Source organism: Schistocerca americana, chromosome 3, assembly GCF_021461395.2.
Source record: "Schistocerca americana isolate TAMUIC-IGC-003095 chromosome 3, iqSchAmer2.1, whole genome shotgun sequence".
NCBI classification, from domain to species: Eukaryota; Metazoa; Arthropoda; class Insecta; order Orthoptera; family Acrididae; genus Schistocerca; species Schistocerca americana.
In genome coordinates this window covers 102746393-102763206 of record NC_060121.1, presented here as the reverse complement: position 1 = coordinate 102763206, position 16814 = coordinate 102746393, and the positions used below count along the sequence as shown (strand labels likewise).

General features: G+C 44.5%; 1 protein-coding gene across 1 annotated transcript; it reads right to left on the bottom strand.

Moving 5' to 3' along the window:
- Positions 1-256: 256 nt before the first annotated feature.
- On the bottom strand, positions 257-16558 carry LOC124605822. Its single transcript, XM_047137740.1, has 3 exons — positions 16442-16558; positions 11030-11182; positions 257-1243 (listed from the first exon to the last, which is right to left on the bottom strand). The coding sequence occupies exons 1-3, from the start codon at positions 16536-16538 to the stop codon at positions 1005-1007; spliced, it is 489 nt and encodes a 162-aa protein (XP_046993696.1). The 5' UTR covers positions 16539-16558; the 3' UTR covers positions 257-1004.
- Between the last annotated feature and the right edge of the window lie 256 nt (positions 16559-16814).

Below are 16814 nucleotides of genomic sequence, written 5' to 3'. Positions count from 1 at the left end.
TAGACAGAAATGAAGAAAGAGAGCAAGGGTCCTGATATAAAATGGAGACCTCTGTGCCTTTCAATGTTTGCAGCAATATAGATTTTCTTCCATTATTTTTCCACATTACATTCGATGATATGTTAATAACAGGAAGTAGTTTTTAATCTCAATGGGCTTTACCGCAAAAATATTAATACAAGTAAACTTTATTATGCCAAAAATTCCTTTATTAAATTTGTTTCTTGATAAATTATTTACAAATAATTGATTACAGTAACAATATTATGAACTAGGTATAAAATAAATACTTTTATACATTGCATAGTATTCTTAATTATGCACCATGTTGACTTCTTAATGTACAATTAATAGCAACAATAATTTTTCATATGTAGCATTTAAATTTTGAATTAATAATTTTTAAAAGTATTCAAGTTCAAAAATGATGAAGTCTTCATACTGCATCGACAGAGACAAAATATTATAACTTTACACAATTTTTATGTCATTTTTAATGTATGTCGTATTCTCAGCAAAATTATATAACGTTTAAAAGGGCGACACTTCTTCCAGAAATACACAGTTAATATGACAATCACTAGAATCACATAGTCTTATATCACTCATTTGTTTGTAATCTATGTTATTCCACTGAATTTTAGTGACATTTCGAAATTATCATTTGTCAAAGAATATAAGAATTAGGTACAATTTTTTGCCCATGTTATTCAAATATAATTTATTGATATATTCACTTACAACTATTCACTTCAGAGGCCAGCTCCAGTACATCGTGTCACAATGTTTGGTACATACGTTTAAAGATACTGCAAACATGCCATTTGTATAGGTTACATACTGGACTCATACTGCCATACAGTTTGCCGCCAGTGATAAATCATCGGCTGGCTCACGGGTAAACATGGCTCGTCACGCGGACACAACATTCACTTGATACTTATTCAGGAAAGTCGTCGAGCGATATCGTCTCTGCACGGGCGGACGCTCGGCAGCCCAGCCACTCAGAAGGCGAAGCGGGGCGCATGCTGCGCCATCATTGGCCAGCGGTAGAAGGGCGAGTCGGGCCGGATGCTGCCCAGCTTGTTGCCGGCGAGGCCGTTCTCGAGGCGCTCCCTCTGGTGGCGCAGCAGCACCTCAGCGTGCGGGTACTTGTCGAAGAAGAGCTCGCCCAGCGAGAGCAGGTACTTCACCACCTGCACGGCGTCCTGCCCGGTCCTCAGGAAGGGGTCAGGAGTCGCGTCTGCAACAGTGCGCAGAACACCCAAGGATGAAATTTGACACCGTCAGGTTAGAGCAAGAAATCTGTTTGCAGTACACTGTTTTATTCATAAATGTCTTAATCATACTTGATACATGTATTACACTTAACAAGTTTCGCCTCTGAAGAGTCATCATCAGAACAAAAGCTCTATGATTACTAATAAATATAAACATTAAAATTGCTACAACAAGAACAAATACAGATGATAAACGTGTATTCATTGGACAAATATATTATACTAGAACTGACATGTGATTACATTTTCACCCAATTTGGGTGCATAGATCCTGAGAAATCAGTACCCAGAATAACCTCCTCTGGCCGTAATAAAGGCCTTGATACGCCTGGGCATTGAGTCAAACAGAGCTTGGATGGCGTGTACAGGTACAGCTGCCCATGCAGCTTCAACATGATACCACAGTTCATAAAGAGTAGCGACTGGCGTATTGTGACGAGCCAGTTGCTCGGTCACCATTGACCAGACGTTTCCAATTGGTGAGATCTCTGGAGAATGTGCTGGCCAGGGCAGCAGTTGAACATTTTCTGTATCCAGAAAGGCCCGTACAGGACCTGCAATATGCGGTCGCGCATTATCCTGCTGAAATGTAGGGTTTCGCTGGGATCGAATGAAGAGCAGAGCCACGCGGGTCGTAACATATCTGAAATGTAACATCCACTGTTCAAAGTGCCGTCAATGCGAACAAGAGGTGGCCGAGACGTGTAACCAATGGCATCCCATACCATCACGCCGGGTAATACGCCAGTATGGCGATGACGAATACACGCTTCCAATGTGCGTTCACAGCGATGTCGCCAAACACGGATGCGACCATCATGATGCTGTAAACAGAACCGGGATTCATCAGAAGAAATGATGTTTTGCCATTCGTGCACCCACGTTCGTCGTTGAGTACACCATCTCAGGCGTTCCTGTCTGTGATGCAGCGTCAAGGATAACTGCAGCCATGGTCTCCGAGCTGATAGTCATTGCCGCTGCAAACGTCGTCCAACTGTTCGAACAGATGGTTGTTGTCTTGCAAACGTCCCCATCTGTACTAAGGTATCTGTACTAAGGTATCGAGACGTGCCTGCACGATCGGCTACAGCCATGCGCATAAGATGCCTGTCATCTCGCTGATAGTGATATGAGGTCGTTGGGATCCAGCACGGCGTTCCGAATCCCTTCCTGAACCCACCGATTCCATATTATGCTAACAGTCATTGGATCTCGACCAACGCAGATACGATAATCCGCAATCACGACAGGCTACAATCCGACCTTTACCAAAGTCGGAAACGTGATGATACGCATTTCTCCTCCTTAGACGAGGCATCGCGACAACGTTTCACCAGGCAACGCCGGTCAACTGCTGTTTGTGTATGAGAAATCGGTTAGAAGCTTTCCTCATGTCAGCACGGTGTAGGTGTCGCCACCGGCGCCAACCTTGTGTGAAAGCTCTGAAAAGCTAATCATTTGCATATCACGGCATCTTCTTCCTGTCGGTTAAATTTCTTGTCTGTAGCACGTTCTCTTCGCGGTGTAGCAATTTTTATTGCCAATAGTGTATTTCTCTTAGACCTTCACTTTTTAATGATTTTACACCTGTTTGCACTTGATACCAATTCGCATTTTTGTCATTTCTTGGTTTTTGCGGTATCGGCCGTTACCCAGTCGGCCGCAGTTTCAAATAGTTCGCCGCCGGCCCCCCGCCGCGTTTCCTACAGCCGCCACCGCTGCCCGAGGGCGCTGCCTGCCACGAACGATACGCCGCTGGCAATGAGATGCAGGCATCCCGTGTCTGGAGCTGCTGCTGCCGGGCGTACCTAAACTCGAACATTCATGCACTGAGCTCATTTTTGCGTGTTTCCCAGTTGAATAACATTTACAGATTTTCACAGTGGCCAGGGATCGACATCTTCCGATTAGACATTGTACTGAAGAGTGACAGATTTATAAATCTTGTATATCTGTATATATTTCTACATTCAGATCTGCTGTTAGCAACTGACGCTGCAGCTACTGCAACAAAGTTGTGTATTATTTGTACTACACTCCTGGAAATGGAAAAAAGAACACATTGACACCGGTGTGTCAGACCCACCATACTTGCTCCGGACACTGCGAGAGGGCTGTACAAGCAATGATCACACGCACGGCACAGCGGACACACCAGGAACCGCGGTGTTGGCCGTCGAATGGCGCTAGCTGCGCAGCATTTGTGCACCGCCGCCGTCAGTGTCAGCCAGTTTGCCGTGGCATACGGAGCTCCATCGCAGTCTTTAACACTGGTAGCATGCCGCGACAGCGTGGACGTAAACCGTATGTGGAGTTGTCGGACTTTGAGCGAGGGCGTATAGTGGGCATGCGGGAGGCCGGGTGGACGTACCGCCGAATTGCTCAACACGTGGGGCGTGAGGTCTCCACAGTACATCGATGTTGTCGCCAGTGGTCGGCGGAAGGTGCACGTGCCCGTCGACCTGGGACCGGACCGCAGTGACGCACGGATGCACGCCAAGACCGTAGGATCCTACGCAGTGCCGTAGGGGACCGCACCGCCACTTCCCAGCAAATTAGGGACACTGTTGCTCCTGGGGTATCGGCGAGGACCATTCGCAACCGTCTCCATGAAGCTGGACTACGCTCCCGCACACCGTTAGGCCGTCTTCCGCTCACACGCCAACATCGTGCAGCCCGCCTCCAGTGGTGTCGCGACAGGCGTGAATGGAGGGACGAATGGAGACGTGTCGTCTTCAGCGATGAGAGTCGCTTCTGCCTTGGTGCCAATGATGGTCGTATGCGTTTTTGGCGCCGTGCAGGTGAGCGGCACAATCAGGACTGCATACGACCGAGGCACACAGGGGCAACACCCGGCATCATGGTGTGGGGAGCGATCTCCTGCACGGCCGTACACCACTGGTGATCGTCGAGGGGACACTGAATAGTGCATGGTACATCCAAACCGTCATCGAACCCATCGTTCTACCATTCCTAGACCGGCAAGGGAACTTGCTGTTCAAACAGGACAATGCACGTCCGCATGTATCCCGTGCCACCCAACGTGCTCTAGAAGGTGTAAGTCAACTACCCTGGCCAGCAAGATCTCCGGATCTGTCCCCCATTGAGCATGTTTGGGACTGGATGAAGCGTCGTCTCACGCGGTCTGCACGTCCAGCACGAACGCTGGTCCAACTGAGGCGCCAGGTGGAAATGGCATGGCAAGCCGTTCCACAGGACTACATCCAGCATCTCTACGATCGTCTCCATGGGAGAATAGCAGCCTGCATTGCTGCAAAAGGTGGATATACACTGTACTAGTGCCGACATTGTGCATGCTCTGTTGCCTGTGTCTATGTGCCTGTGGTTCTGTCAGTGTCATCATGTGATGTATCTGACCCCAGGAATGTGTCAATAAAGTTTCCCCTTCCTGGGACAATGAATTCACGGTGTTCTTATTTCAATTTCCAGGAGTGTATTTGACGTTAGATTTAGAATAAATTAACATCTAAATTCACGCTCTTGTGTCCACTAAAGAACCAAACACTATGGAAGGAAGTTATCACAGTTTTTAGTCCTGATGATGACTCTCGAGAGCCGAAACTGGTTACGTGTAATATAAATCTATGAAACGTGATCAAGACATTTATGCATAAACGAGAGTAAAACTCATAACCGCATTACATATGGTTGTATCACATTCTCAATTCTGGGTAGTGCACTGTAATGAGACAATGGTAATTTTTGTAATAATGTCGGAGATTACTGCCTGACAGCTTTTGTCAGAGGCAGCAGTCTGAATTACACAGGCGAACTAAAAAATATATTTTGGTTAGTTTTTGCTTACTAATAATGGCTTTGTGGATAATGAATACATATTACTACCGCCCTTCTCTATCAGATAGAGCGTTGTCACAACATAACCCGCTACAGTGAGCCAGAGGAACACTGGAAGCATGTAAAAATGTCGAGAGTCTTGTCCACAATTTTATTTCTCCAATATGCGCTACGCGATTCGACTTATGCCATTATCAAAGGCTGTAAAAATATAAAGACAAAACTGGCATTAGTAAAAGTACAAGACATGTCACATTTTAATCATTAATATTGAAAGTAATTAAAATGGAAAGTAAAATTTTGTTTAAAGCTTACGAAATAATTAATGTCATTATCATGAGTCAGTAGAAACATGTCCAAATCGATAAATGGTAACTAGGCAATGTTACTTAACTACAGGCAAGTGCAAACTGCCTTCAGCTTCAAGAATGTCACAAGTGGAATAAACCGATAGGTGGCGCTGAGGTCGCCGTATAATGAGCATTTGTTTGTTAACGACAATAAGTGTTTCATCGTATGAATACCTACATCAGTAGAGAGTACATAAATATTACTACATGATTTTACAAAAAATATTTTTAAACTATTAGTAATGAACTACAGTAATATATTGAAGAACAGGTGTCGCTTAAAATGCTGTGTCTGCTACTTAAGAGTAAAATTTTATAAAACCGGTAACTAACGAACAAGTATTACACAGGAAAGGAATGGTTGAAATCAAAATTGCTCTCCAAGACCCATACTTTGGAAACGCCGTACATAAGTTTAAACAACAGTAAAATAACAACCATCCGCATTACCTTATATAAAACTAGCACGGAATTAATAAATGACATTAACGGCACAGTTACAATTGTGCAACCTGCCGTAATCGGTTTACACTTCCGTATGTTACATATTTTCCATTCCACGGACTCTGAGATCAATTTAAAGATTAAAAATTAAAAATAAACATATAATGAAACGTATATTGGAATTAGTATGTGGCACAATAAAAAGTATGAAAAGTGGGGTTGGGACGAAGGGTTATAAACTAGGAAATTGCACATGCACCCTATGTTCTCAGTTATTTGTTGAATTTAATCCAATCTCTGTCTTCCCCTACAGTCTTTATCCTCTAGTACCATGCAGCTTATTCCTTGGTGTCTTGGCAGCTGTCTTGTCATCCTGTCCCTTCTTCTTGTTGGCCCTATGTTCCTTGCTTTTGCCCTTTGTACAGAGAACTTGCTCATTCCTTATCTTGTCAGTTCACCTTATTTTCATCATCCTTCAGTAGCACCACATCTCAAATGCTTCGATTCTCCTCTGTTCTGATTTTCCCAATTGTCCATGATTCACTACCATTCTACCATATTCCAAACGCATATTGTCAGAAATTTCTTCCTCAAATTGAGGTCTATCTTTGGTATTAGTAGACTCCTCTTTACCAGGAGTGCCCTTTTTGTCTGTGCTACTCTTATTTTTATGCCCTCCTTGCTTTGCCTGTTATGGGTTATTTTACTTCCAAGATAGCAGAATTGTTTAACTTCGCCTACTTTATGATCAGCAATTTTGATGTTAAGCTTCTCGCTGTTCTCACTTCTGACACTTCTCATTACCTTGATCTTTTCCTGTTTGTTCTTAGTCCATATTCTGTATTCATTAGACTGTTCATCTCATTCAACAGATCTTGTAACTCTTCTTCACTTTCACTCAGGATAGCCAATAACACCAGCGAAGCTTACCATTGCTATCCTTTGACCCTGAATTTTAATCCAATTATCAATCTTTCCTTTATTTCTGTCATTGCTTCTTCGATGTATATAGGGTGTTACAAAAAGGTACGGCCAAACTTTCAGGAAACATTCCTCACACACAAAGAAAGAAAATATGTTATGTGGACATGCGTCCGGAAACGCTTACTTTCCATGTTAGAGCTCATTTTATTACTTCTCTTCAAATCACATAAATCATGGAATGGAAACACACAGCAACAGAACGTACCAGCGTGACTTCAAGCACTTTGTTACAGGAAATGTTCAAAATGTCCTCCGTTAGCGAGGATACGTGCATCCACCCTCCGCGCATGGAATCCCTGATGCGCTGATGCAGCCCTGGAGAATGGCGTATTGTGTCACAGCCGTCCACAATACGAGCACGAAGAGTCTCTACATCTGGTACCGGGATTGCGTAGACAAGAGCTTTCAAATGCCCCCATAAATGAAAGTCGAGAGGGTTGAGGTCAGGAGAGCGTGGAGACCATGGAATTGGTCCGCCTCTACCAATCCATCGGTCACCGAATCTGTTGTTGAGAAGCGTACGAACACTTCGACTGAAATATGCAGGAGCTCCTTCGTGCATGAACCACATGTTGTGTTGTACTTGTAAAGGCACATGTTCTAGCAGCACAGGTAGAGTATCCGGTTTGAAAACATGGCGGTGAATCGAGGAAGTACAGTACATACTGACGAAACTAAAATGAGCTCTAACATGGAAATTAAGCGTTTCCGGACACATGTCCACATAACATCTTTTCTTTATTTGTGTGTGAAGAATGTTTCCCGAAAGTTTGGCCGTACCTTTTTATAACACCCTGTAGATTGGACAGTAGGTGTGAATGACTGCTTCCCTGACTTGCACACTTTTTAATCCAATCACTTCTTTCTTGGTCTTCCAGTCCTATTGTCTTCTATTAGTTCTTGACACACTGCATATCACCTGTCTTTCAATGTTGCTTACACCTGTTTTTCTCAGAATGTCGAACATCATGCATCCTTTTCCATTCTTGAATGCTTTTTCTGGGTCGACAAATCCTATAAACAAACTAACCGTCATCTAACAGTCCTCAATGTTTGTTTCCAATCTTCTGTATATTACTCTTGTTAGCTGCTTGGATCCATGAGTTGCTGAGCTGATGGTGTGACAGTTTTCGCAACTATCCGCCATTGCGACTTTCGGAATTGTGTCGATGAGATTTTCCCGAAAGTCTGATGGTACGTCGACAGTCTAATCTTCTACACACTAACTTGAATAGTCGTTTGGTTGCCACTTACTCCGATGATTTTAGAAATTTCCGCGGAATTTCCTCCATCACTTTTGCCTCATTTGATTTTAAGTCTTCTAAAACCCTTTTATATTCTGATTTAACACTGGATATCATATGTCTTCCTTACCGACTCCGGTTCCTTCTTCTATCAAGTCATCAGGCAGGTCCCCCCCACCCCCACCTCCCCTCCCCGACTGAGACCTTCAGTATACTCTTCCCACCTTTCCTCCTCGTTTAACAGTGGAATTTCCACTACAATTTAAAATTTACCACTTTGGCTTTTGATTTCATCTAAGACTGTTTCGACTTTTCTACACGTTGAGTCAACCCTTTTAAATGACATGTTCCCACGGCCAGTCAAATAGTCGCCAACAAATTTGTGCTTTTAATTTATACGTGGTACGCAAATTAATAAACATAATGTTCATTAACCCCACAGCCTGTTTTCAAGTATTTTAGTTTTCTTAACGTATAAATTTGACTTCATTTTAGCGCACAAATTGGAAAAACGGAAATGAAGTCCCATGCTTGTTGACAAGGCGTAGGGGAACGATGCGGGAGACACGCACCGTCGTACTAGGCAAGGTCCTAATGGAGGTGGTTTGCCGTTGCCTTCCTCCGACCGTAATGAGGAATGAATGATGAAGACGACGACGACACAACAACACGGGGTAGGTGAAAATCCCTGACCCGCCGGGAATCGAACCCAGGACCCCGTCATCGGGAAGCGAGAACGCTACCGCGAGACTGCGAGCTGCAGCACTCAACTAGGAACCATTTAATTTAATTTGAATACCCTATCATGTGTTATGACATCATTCTGGGCACTGAAACTTGTAAGGAGAGGTGAAAAAAAAAAGCACTCGGATCGCCGTATCATCCTCAGCTGAGGATGCGGATAGGAGGGGCGTGTGGTCAGCACACCGCTCTAAGAAGAGGTGAGATACTTGGAAAATCAAAAGCACTCACTAAAGTATACTCTGGTTTGAAGAGAAAACTAATTTTTCAGACACCCCTTCGCCTCCTACTGACCTGTGGACTGTCTTCCCCTCTCTAAATCTAGATAAACTACGTTATCTGTTCTTAAGAAAGTATCCGGGATGTATTACATTACACAAGTTAGTTATCCGTCGTATTTTGTCACAGCACGAAGTGAATATCTAAATCCTTGTGTTAAGAAAGTTCCCTTGACGAATTGGAGCACTTTCACGCCAATGATTGAATAAAATACTTTACCCATATTGTCTTGTAGAGTACGGTATTTCTTCCTAGTGCTGATCTCCTTTGTAAAAACTAGTATTTTTTGTGCAAAGGTCCTTTTCATAATCTTTATGGCAGTGTTATCATACTATGTAGGCTCCCAAGGTCAGTGTTTAGTTCACTCAAATCTTTCGGGCTGGCAGATCGCTGGCGACATATGAAACCTTCAGCTGACGTTTCGTCTCCGACAATAAGAGACATCTTCGCATCTAAAATAGGAGCTGCATCAATGATTCGAGAGGCTCCTGTGTCGAATTACTTGGTTAACGGGATTTATATTTGTTTAGTGGTGCATAAAGATCACCACAATTCTTCACGTGAATCCGATTGCGAAATTATCCCTTGCTGGTGCCACTGTTCTAGATTAAAAGTAACCGATCGTCATTCTGTTGATGCAAAGTCGACATCAGTATTTTTGTAACTGACACCTTTTTCCTGTTTAGATTATTATGGTGTTTGTGAATCTCTATGGCCTGTCTATACGTGGACACGTGTCTTTGCTAAAACGCTCGTCTCACTGAATTTTATTTCGTTGTTTCCATCTCGGACAGCATGTTCCAGTTCGACCGGTTTGTAGCTTTTCGACAGGTGGCAGTTCATGTTGTGTTAGGCCAAGCGTGTGGCAACACTTATTTTTTGGTTCCACTGTATACTTGCCCGCAATTACATGGAATTTTATACAAACCACATATCGCTAGTGGATGCCGTACATATTCTGCCGTTCTTAAACATTCTTTTTCCCCGTTAGTGGGCCTAAGGATCGTTTCCACTCCATAGTTCGCCAACACTATCCGTTATATTGCTAATAAACGGTAGGAAACCCATCCCAGTTGTTCCTCATGAGTCCTGGTTTTCTCTCTTCTTGGACTAAGTGCACGATAATTCTCTTTACTGAAGTAATCATTTTTCTTGGATGCCAACTGTTAGTGTTTCAGCTCCTCTTTTAAATGAACCGACACACTTGATTTATAGGCCCTGTCCACCAAGGATTTAGTAACGGCTCTTTTTTGTCTTGGGTCAGGATGGAACCCCTATAGAGGTACTGATCAACGTGCTTAGCTTTGCTGTACACCTCGTGGTTCAAAGTCTCTTACACCCGTTTGGTCACTAAGGTTTCTTGAAGCTGACAAGTTGAATAATCGTGCGAGAACGACGTGAACATCCGGCAGAGATCCCGATTATTCGTCAACAGATCACCGGAAAGCCTGAAAAATTACGTCAGAAGATTTTCCTGAAATTTCTTCTGTATTTATTTTTGTATACTTTTCTGCTCTTAGATTGTAAGCACAAAAATTATAATGTGAAAGGGACTGTTGGGAAGTGACTGTATGTCATTAGTTAAAACTTACGGGCCGAGGCCGTGGTCGATCTGTAAAACTTCTTCTCCCTGAGTCGTTGACTCACCTCGGAAAATGTTGCCCGCAGTTGGCAACGAAACGTGAAGAAGTTTTACAGATCGACCACAGACTCTCAGCCCAGAAGTTTTAACTAATGAAGACGCCGGTTCTGAAAGCCTACACGTTATGAGTGACTGGATATTTTCCAGTCGGTTTCAGATTATGTTTGGTTGATGTTTGTTTAGCGGCGTGCAGGTATTTCACGTGGTCACCGATAACTGGGCAGAGTGATGGCGGTGTGCTGTAGCTACCTGGCTCTGAGAACAGTTGCTGCCCGGTGGCGGGGTCCAGGCTGAGGTGGACAATCTCGAGGTCGTGGTCGGGGGGCAGGAACACGCCCATGGGCCACATCGCCTCGGGGTCTCGCAGGCTGTTGGAGATCTCGCGCCCGTCGTCGACGAAACCTGTGATTAACATAACGACAAAACAGTTCGCACAAAAGTAGACAGCTTACACGTGTAACGAAAGAGACTGACTGTCAAAAAGTGAACCACGCAGATGACACGTTTGGATATCAACTTAATTTCGCAGAGATACACATCGTCGGTGGGTACGTAAACGATTAGAGTCAAAATTCTCTGTGACAGGCAGAACGGCTACCAGTGTTGGTTGATTGGTTGGTTCGTTGATTTGGGGGAGGAGGCCAAATAGCGAGATCATCGGTCGCGTCTAGTTAGGGAAGGATGGGGAAGAAAGTTGGCCGTGCCCTTTCAAAGGAACCATCCCGGCATTTGCCCGAAGCGGTTTAGGGAAATCACGTTGTTGCCAGGTCTGATGCGATACATAAGGAGCGTGAACGAAGTCAGATGTTGAATGATATTTTTGAAGGAGACGGAGATATCGCGTACTCGTGTGAGACAGTGTTATCAGCACTTGGCAAACTTTTCAAGGGCCGTCATTGTAGCTTCCCATGTGGCCGGCTGGACGAATTGTGCAGTTATGCAGTCGGATTTACTCAGTGCAAGGTTGTCAACACGCTTAGAGTACCGGACATCAAGTCAATGATGGTTCATATCGGTTGCTACACACATATGCATCACACTTTATTTTCACATGGGTGCAAATCAATAGCGTCGGAATTTCAAAGCAGTGTTGTATAGGCTTCCGATGTAGGTTCTGAGCAGTGGTCTCTTTGCCACTTGAATAAGTGTTCTGATCTCGGAATATAGAGATTTCGCATGCCTGCAGATGCCTCTGATCCTCCGAGTTCTAGCTAAGCAAGGAACCTCGTCAGCTTAAACCTTACGCCATTTACTGTAACGGTATGTTAATCACGAAACAGATCAGATTACGATTGCACTATTTCAATTGACGACTCCCACATAACCAAGTGAATTCCTTCCTTAACATACGCTGAGAATTTTGCAGTCTCTTTTGTTTTTTCCTGCAAATAGTAACAGAAAATTATGATTAACTAATAAAATCGAAATTGTGAATACGAATTTGTTGTGTGTATTCTGCAGGAAATTGGCAACCACTTGGAGCACTATTCCAGAAATGCATGATCTGTCACCAGTTGCGGATACATATGGGGGTCGGGGGGGGGGGGGGAAGGGGGGAGGGGGGGCGCCCCCATCAGTCAGCCCGCACGCTATTCGTTCGTTTCTTTCTTTCGATAGTCGACTCGACTGAACCGAGTTATCGACTAGTTGTACTTTCCTAAGTAGCACGGGTGTCTGTGTCATCGTATTTTATACGTGTCTCTCTGGCACATTGATAGCTAACACATACCTACGAGAAAAGCCGCGGCCATTCTAGTAATCTCGATACGTTATGGAACAGCATCGACTTAAAGTCTTAGCTCCGTTGAGTACTCACACTGACATTGATTGTCCTATTGACGATGTAATTAACCAATCTGTCAGAAAGAACAAGCGCATAGAATGCATAATTTAAGCACAAACAATATTATTGTTAGTCAATTATTCGAAAGTTATTTCTGTTTCTTATGTAAACATTATCTCATTACCAATTTATATATCATTTCGTACAAAAACGAGCACACTACATGAAAATATCCACTGCTGTTTTATGCCATAAATGTTAACAAACAATTTAATGAACTAATTACATGTTAAATTAAGATCTGACAAATTCGAATTACTAAAAGTATTTAAATTGTAAATTTAAAATTAAAATTAAAATATACACTTTTTATTCTCCTGAGTAAACAATATGTTTTTTCACTTTACTATATACGCCGTGGCCCGTCTTCTTTCATTTTTAATAACTTTACTAAAATTGTAATAGCAACAATAAGTGAACTGGTTTTGATCGTTAGAAACATATAAATAAATAATTTTAATCAAGAGGATTCTGCATTATTTTGGATACTTGGTTTAACGAATTACACATGCGTAAAAGTTTGTCAGATGCAGTGTCGAAGTTACTGATTTTGATACATCTCATTGCGTTTCTTCATTCGGCACTGGAATAGGTGAGTAAATCACAAATGAAACAAACAAGATGCAATTTTCTCACTAGCCTATTGATGTATGGATCGCACTCGCATTTTGAAACGGCACAGCAGTTCTGTCGCAGTTCCTTGCAGTAGTTATGAAATACACAGAACAGCCAAAGAAACAGGTACACCTGACTAATATCGTGTAGGGCCCCCGTCAGTACGCAGAAGTGGCGCAACACGACGTGGCATGCACTCCACTAATGTCTGAAGTAGTGCTGCTGGGAACTGACAGCGCCAATCCTGAAGGGCTGTCTACAAATCCGTAAGAGAACGTTGCAAGGCATCCAAAATATGCTCAATAATGTTCATGTCAAGGTATTCTGGTGGGCAGCGGAAGGCTTTAAACTCAGAAGAGTGTTCCTGCAGCTACTCTGTGGCAATTCTGGCCGTGTGTGCCGTCGCATTGTACTGCTGGACTTTCCGAAGTTCGTCGGAATGCACAATGGACATGAATGGATGCAGGTGATCAAATGGTTCAAATGGCTCTGACCACTATGGGACTTAACATCTGAGGTCCTCAGTCCCTCAGAACTGCTTAAACCTTACTAACCTAAGGACATCACACACATCCATGCCCAAGGCAGGATTCGAACCTGCAACCGTAGCAGCACCGCGGTTCCGGTCTGAAGCACCTAGAACCGCTCGGCCACAGCGGCCGGCGCAGGTGATCAGCCAGGGTGCTTACGTACGTGTCACCTGTCGTATCTATGCGTATCAGGGATCCCAACTGCACACGCCCGACACCATTACAGAGTCTCCACCAGCACGAACAGTCTCCTGCTGTCATGCAGTGTCAATGGATTCAGGACGTTGTCTTCATATCCGTACACGTCCATCCACTCGATACAATTTGAAAAGAGACTCGCCCGATCGAGCAACAAGTTTCCAGTCATCAACACTGGAATGTCGGTGTTGACGAGCCCAGGCGAGGTGTAAATCTTTGTGCACTAGAGTCATCGAGGGTACCGAGCGGACCCTCTTCTCCGAAATCCCATATCGATAATGTTTCTTTGAATGGCTCGCGCGCTGACACGTGTTGATGGCCCAGGATTGAAATCTGCAGCTGTTTGGGGATGGGTTGCAGTTCTGTCACGTTAAACGATTCTCTTCCATCGTCCTTGGTCCCGTTCTTGCAGGATCTTTTTCCTGCCGAGCGATGTCGAAGATTTGATGTTTTACTGGATTCCTGATATTCAAGGTACACTCGTGAAATGGTCGTACGGGAAAACCTATACTTCACTGCTACCTCGGAGATACTGTGTCCCATCACTCGTGCGCCGACTGTAACACCACGTTCAGATTCAATTAAATCTTGGTAATCTGCCACTGTAGCGGCAGTAACCGAACTAACAACTGTACCAAACACTTGTTGTCTTATACGAGGCGTGTTTTTTAAGTAAGTACCGTTTTGAAATTCAAAAAGAATGACGTGCTAAGATATCTGAATAATTTTATTTTTACATGAAAGCCCGTACCTTAATCTACTTTTTTACATAATTTCCGTCAATATTGAGGCACTCGTGATAACGTTATAGCAGTTTTTGAATGCCCTCTTCACAGAAGTCTGCCGCCTGACTTGTAAACCACTGCATCACCACTGTTTTGACTTCGTTATCATCTTGAAGACGCTGCCCGCCCAGGTGTTTCTTCAAGTGCAGGAACAGATGGTAGTCACTGGGCGCAAGATCGGAGCTGTACGGAAGATGATATAGAGTTTCCCATCGAAAAGATGTGATGAGATCTTTGGTCTGATTCTCCACATGCCGACGGACATTGTCTTGCAGCAAAACGATGTCCTTGCTCAACGTCCATGGACTGTTGCTTTGATTCCGGTGTGAAGTAGGTCACCCATGTTTCATCGCCCGTAACAATTTCGCTTAAGAAATCATCACCTTCGTTGTGGTACCGCTCAACGACAGTCAATACACTGTCTAAACGTTTGGTTTTGTGCACATACGTGAACATTTTCGGTACCCAACGTGCGCACAATTTTCGGTAATTCAAGTGCTCGGCCACAATGCCACACAAAACACAACGAGAAACATTAGGAAAATCATCTCGCAGAGAGGAAATCGTAAAGCGTCTGTTTTCTCTCACCGTATTGTCCACATCCTGCACCAAACTTTCATTAACGACCGTAGGACGCCCACTCCGTTGTTCATCATGCACATTTGTGCGGCCATCTTGAAATGCTCTCACCCACTTTCTTACCATTCCATCACTCATAATATTTTCTCCGTAAACTGGACAGATCTCATGATGAATATCGATCGCTTTTAGGCCTTTAGCACTAAGAAATCTTATATCAGCCCGTACTTCACAGTCGGCGGGACTCACGATTACCGGAGGCATCTTAACCACTCAGTACACAACGTAAACAAGGAAGAATCAGACTGTAATGGCGTCAGTGCGTAGATTAAGTTAAAGGCTTTCATATAAAAATAAAATTATTGAGATACTTTAGGACGTTCTTTTTAGTTTCAAAATAGTACTTACTTAAAAAACACGCCTTGTATATACGTTGCCGACCGCAGTGCCTTATTCTGCCTGTTTACATGTGTCTATTTGACTACACATGCCTATACGAGTTTCTTTGGCGATTCAGTGTATATTGCTGTAGCCTGCGTTCATAACTTCTGTCTATCAAAGTGAAACTGTATTTTAATGGTTTCTCATTGTGCATAATGTCAGCCCTATTATGTATCTTCGATTCTTCGAAATATGTACTCGTACCCTGTAATACGACGACTGGTGTATAAGACGAGAAGCGCGTTTTTTCGGTGATGACGTGTCAGACACAAGTCCGACATATTTTAACATTTCAGCATTCACTTCAGAGTGACTGCAAAGCCGATCCAGGAGTGGTGCATCCAGGAGCAGAGACGGCCAGTGAGAACATTTTCTGACCTAGTCGGGAGATTCGTAACAGTAGAAACGAGAAGGATAAAAACGCAATGGACATATTTTGCATCGTCAGTATTGAAACGAGATGAAGGAAATAGGGAAGTCAGCAGGTGGGCGTCCCGTCCACAGCACTAGACTGTGTTACGAGGGTCATCACGCAAGTAAGGCCGCGGAAGGGCTGCAGTCCAGGATTGCCGCCTCTGCCGTCGACGCTCGTCTCCCGAGTACGGAGCGGACTCGAGGGACGGACTCTGGGTGGTGCGCTGGGACGGCCAGAGAGTGCGCCGGTACTCACCGAAGGTGCGCGGCAGGCGCTGCCTGGGCCGGCTGAGGAAGTAGCCCGGGTGCTGCGTGGGTTCCGGCGCCAGGGCGGCGACCAGCGCCAGCGTCATGCCGCGGCCGGCCGGGGCTGGGGCACGGGCCGGGGGCGACGGCGGCCTCCGCTGCGGCGCTCCGCCGGCCGGCTGGCCCAGGCGTGCGCGGCCTGCAACACCGCAGGTGACGGTACACTACACGCTGCCACAGCTTAACACTTCATCCTACCTAACCATTCCCTGCTTGCTGGCTGTTGTGGCCGAGCGGTTCTAGGCGCTTCAGTCCGGAACGGCGCTGCTGCTACGGTCGCAGGTTCGAATCCTGCCTCGGGCATGGATGTGTGTGATTTCCAT

Excerpts from the sequence above, each read along its gene's own strand:
- LOC124605822 (XM_047137740.1), bottom strand. The coding sequence starts at position 16,538 with ATGACGCTGGCGCTGGTCGCCGCCCTGGCGCCGGAACCCACGCAGCAC. Across the intron at positions 11,183-16,441 it reads GCGCCTGCCGCGCACCTTCG|GTTTCGTCGACGACGGGCGC; the intron begins GTGAGTACCGGC and ends TGTTAATCACAG. Across the intron at positions 1,244-11,029 it reads GCAACTGTTCTCAGAGCCAG|ACGCGACTCCTGACCCCTTC; the intron begins GTAGCTACAGCA and ends GCACTGTTGCAG.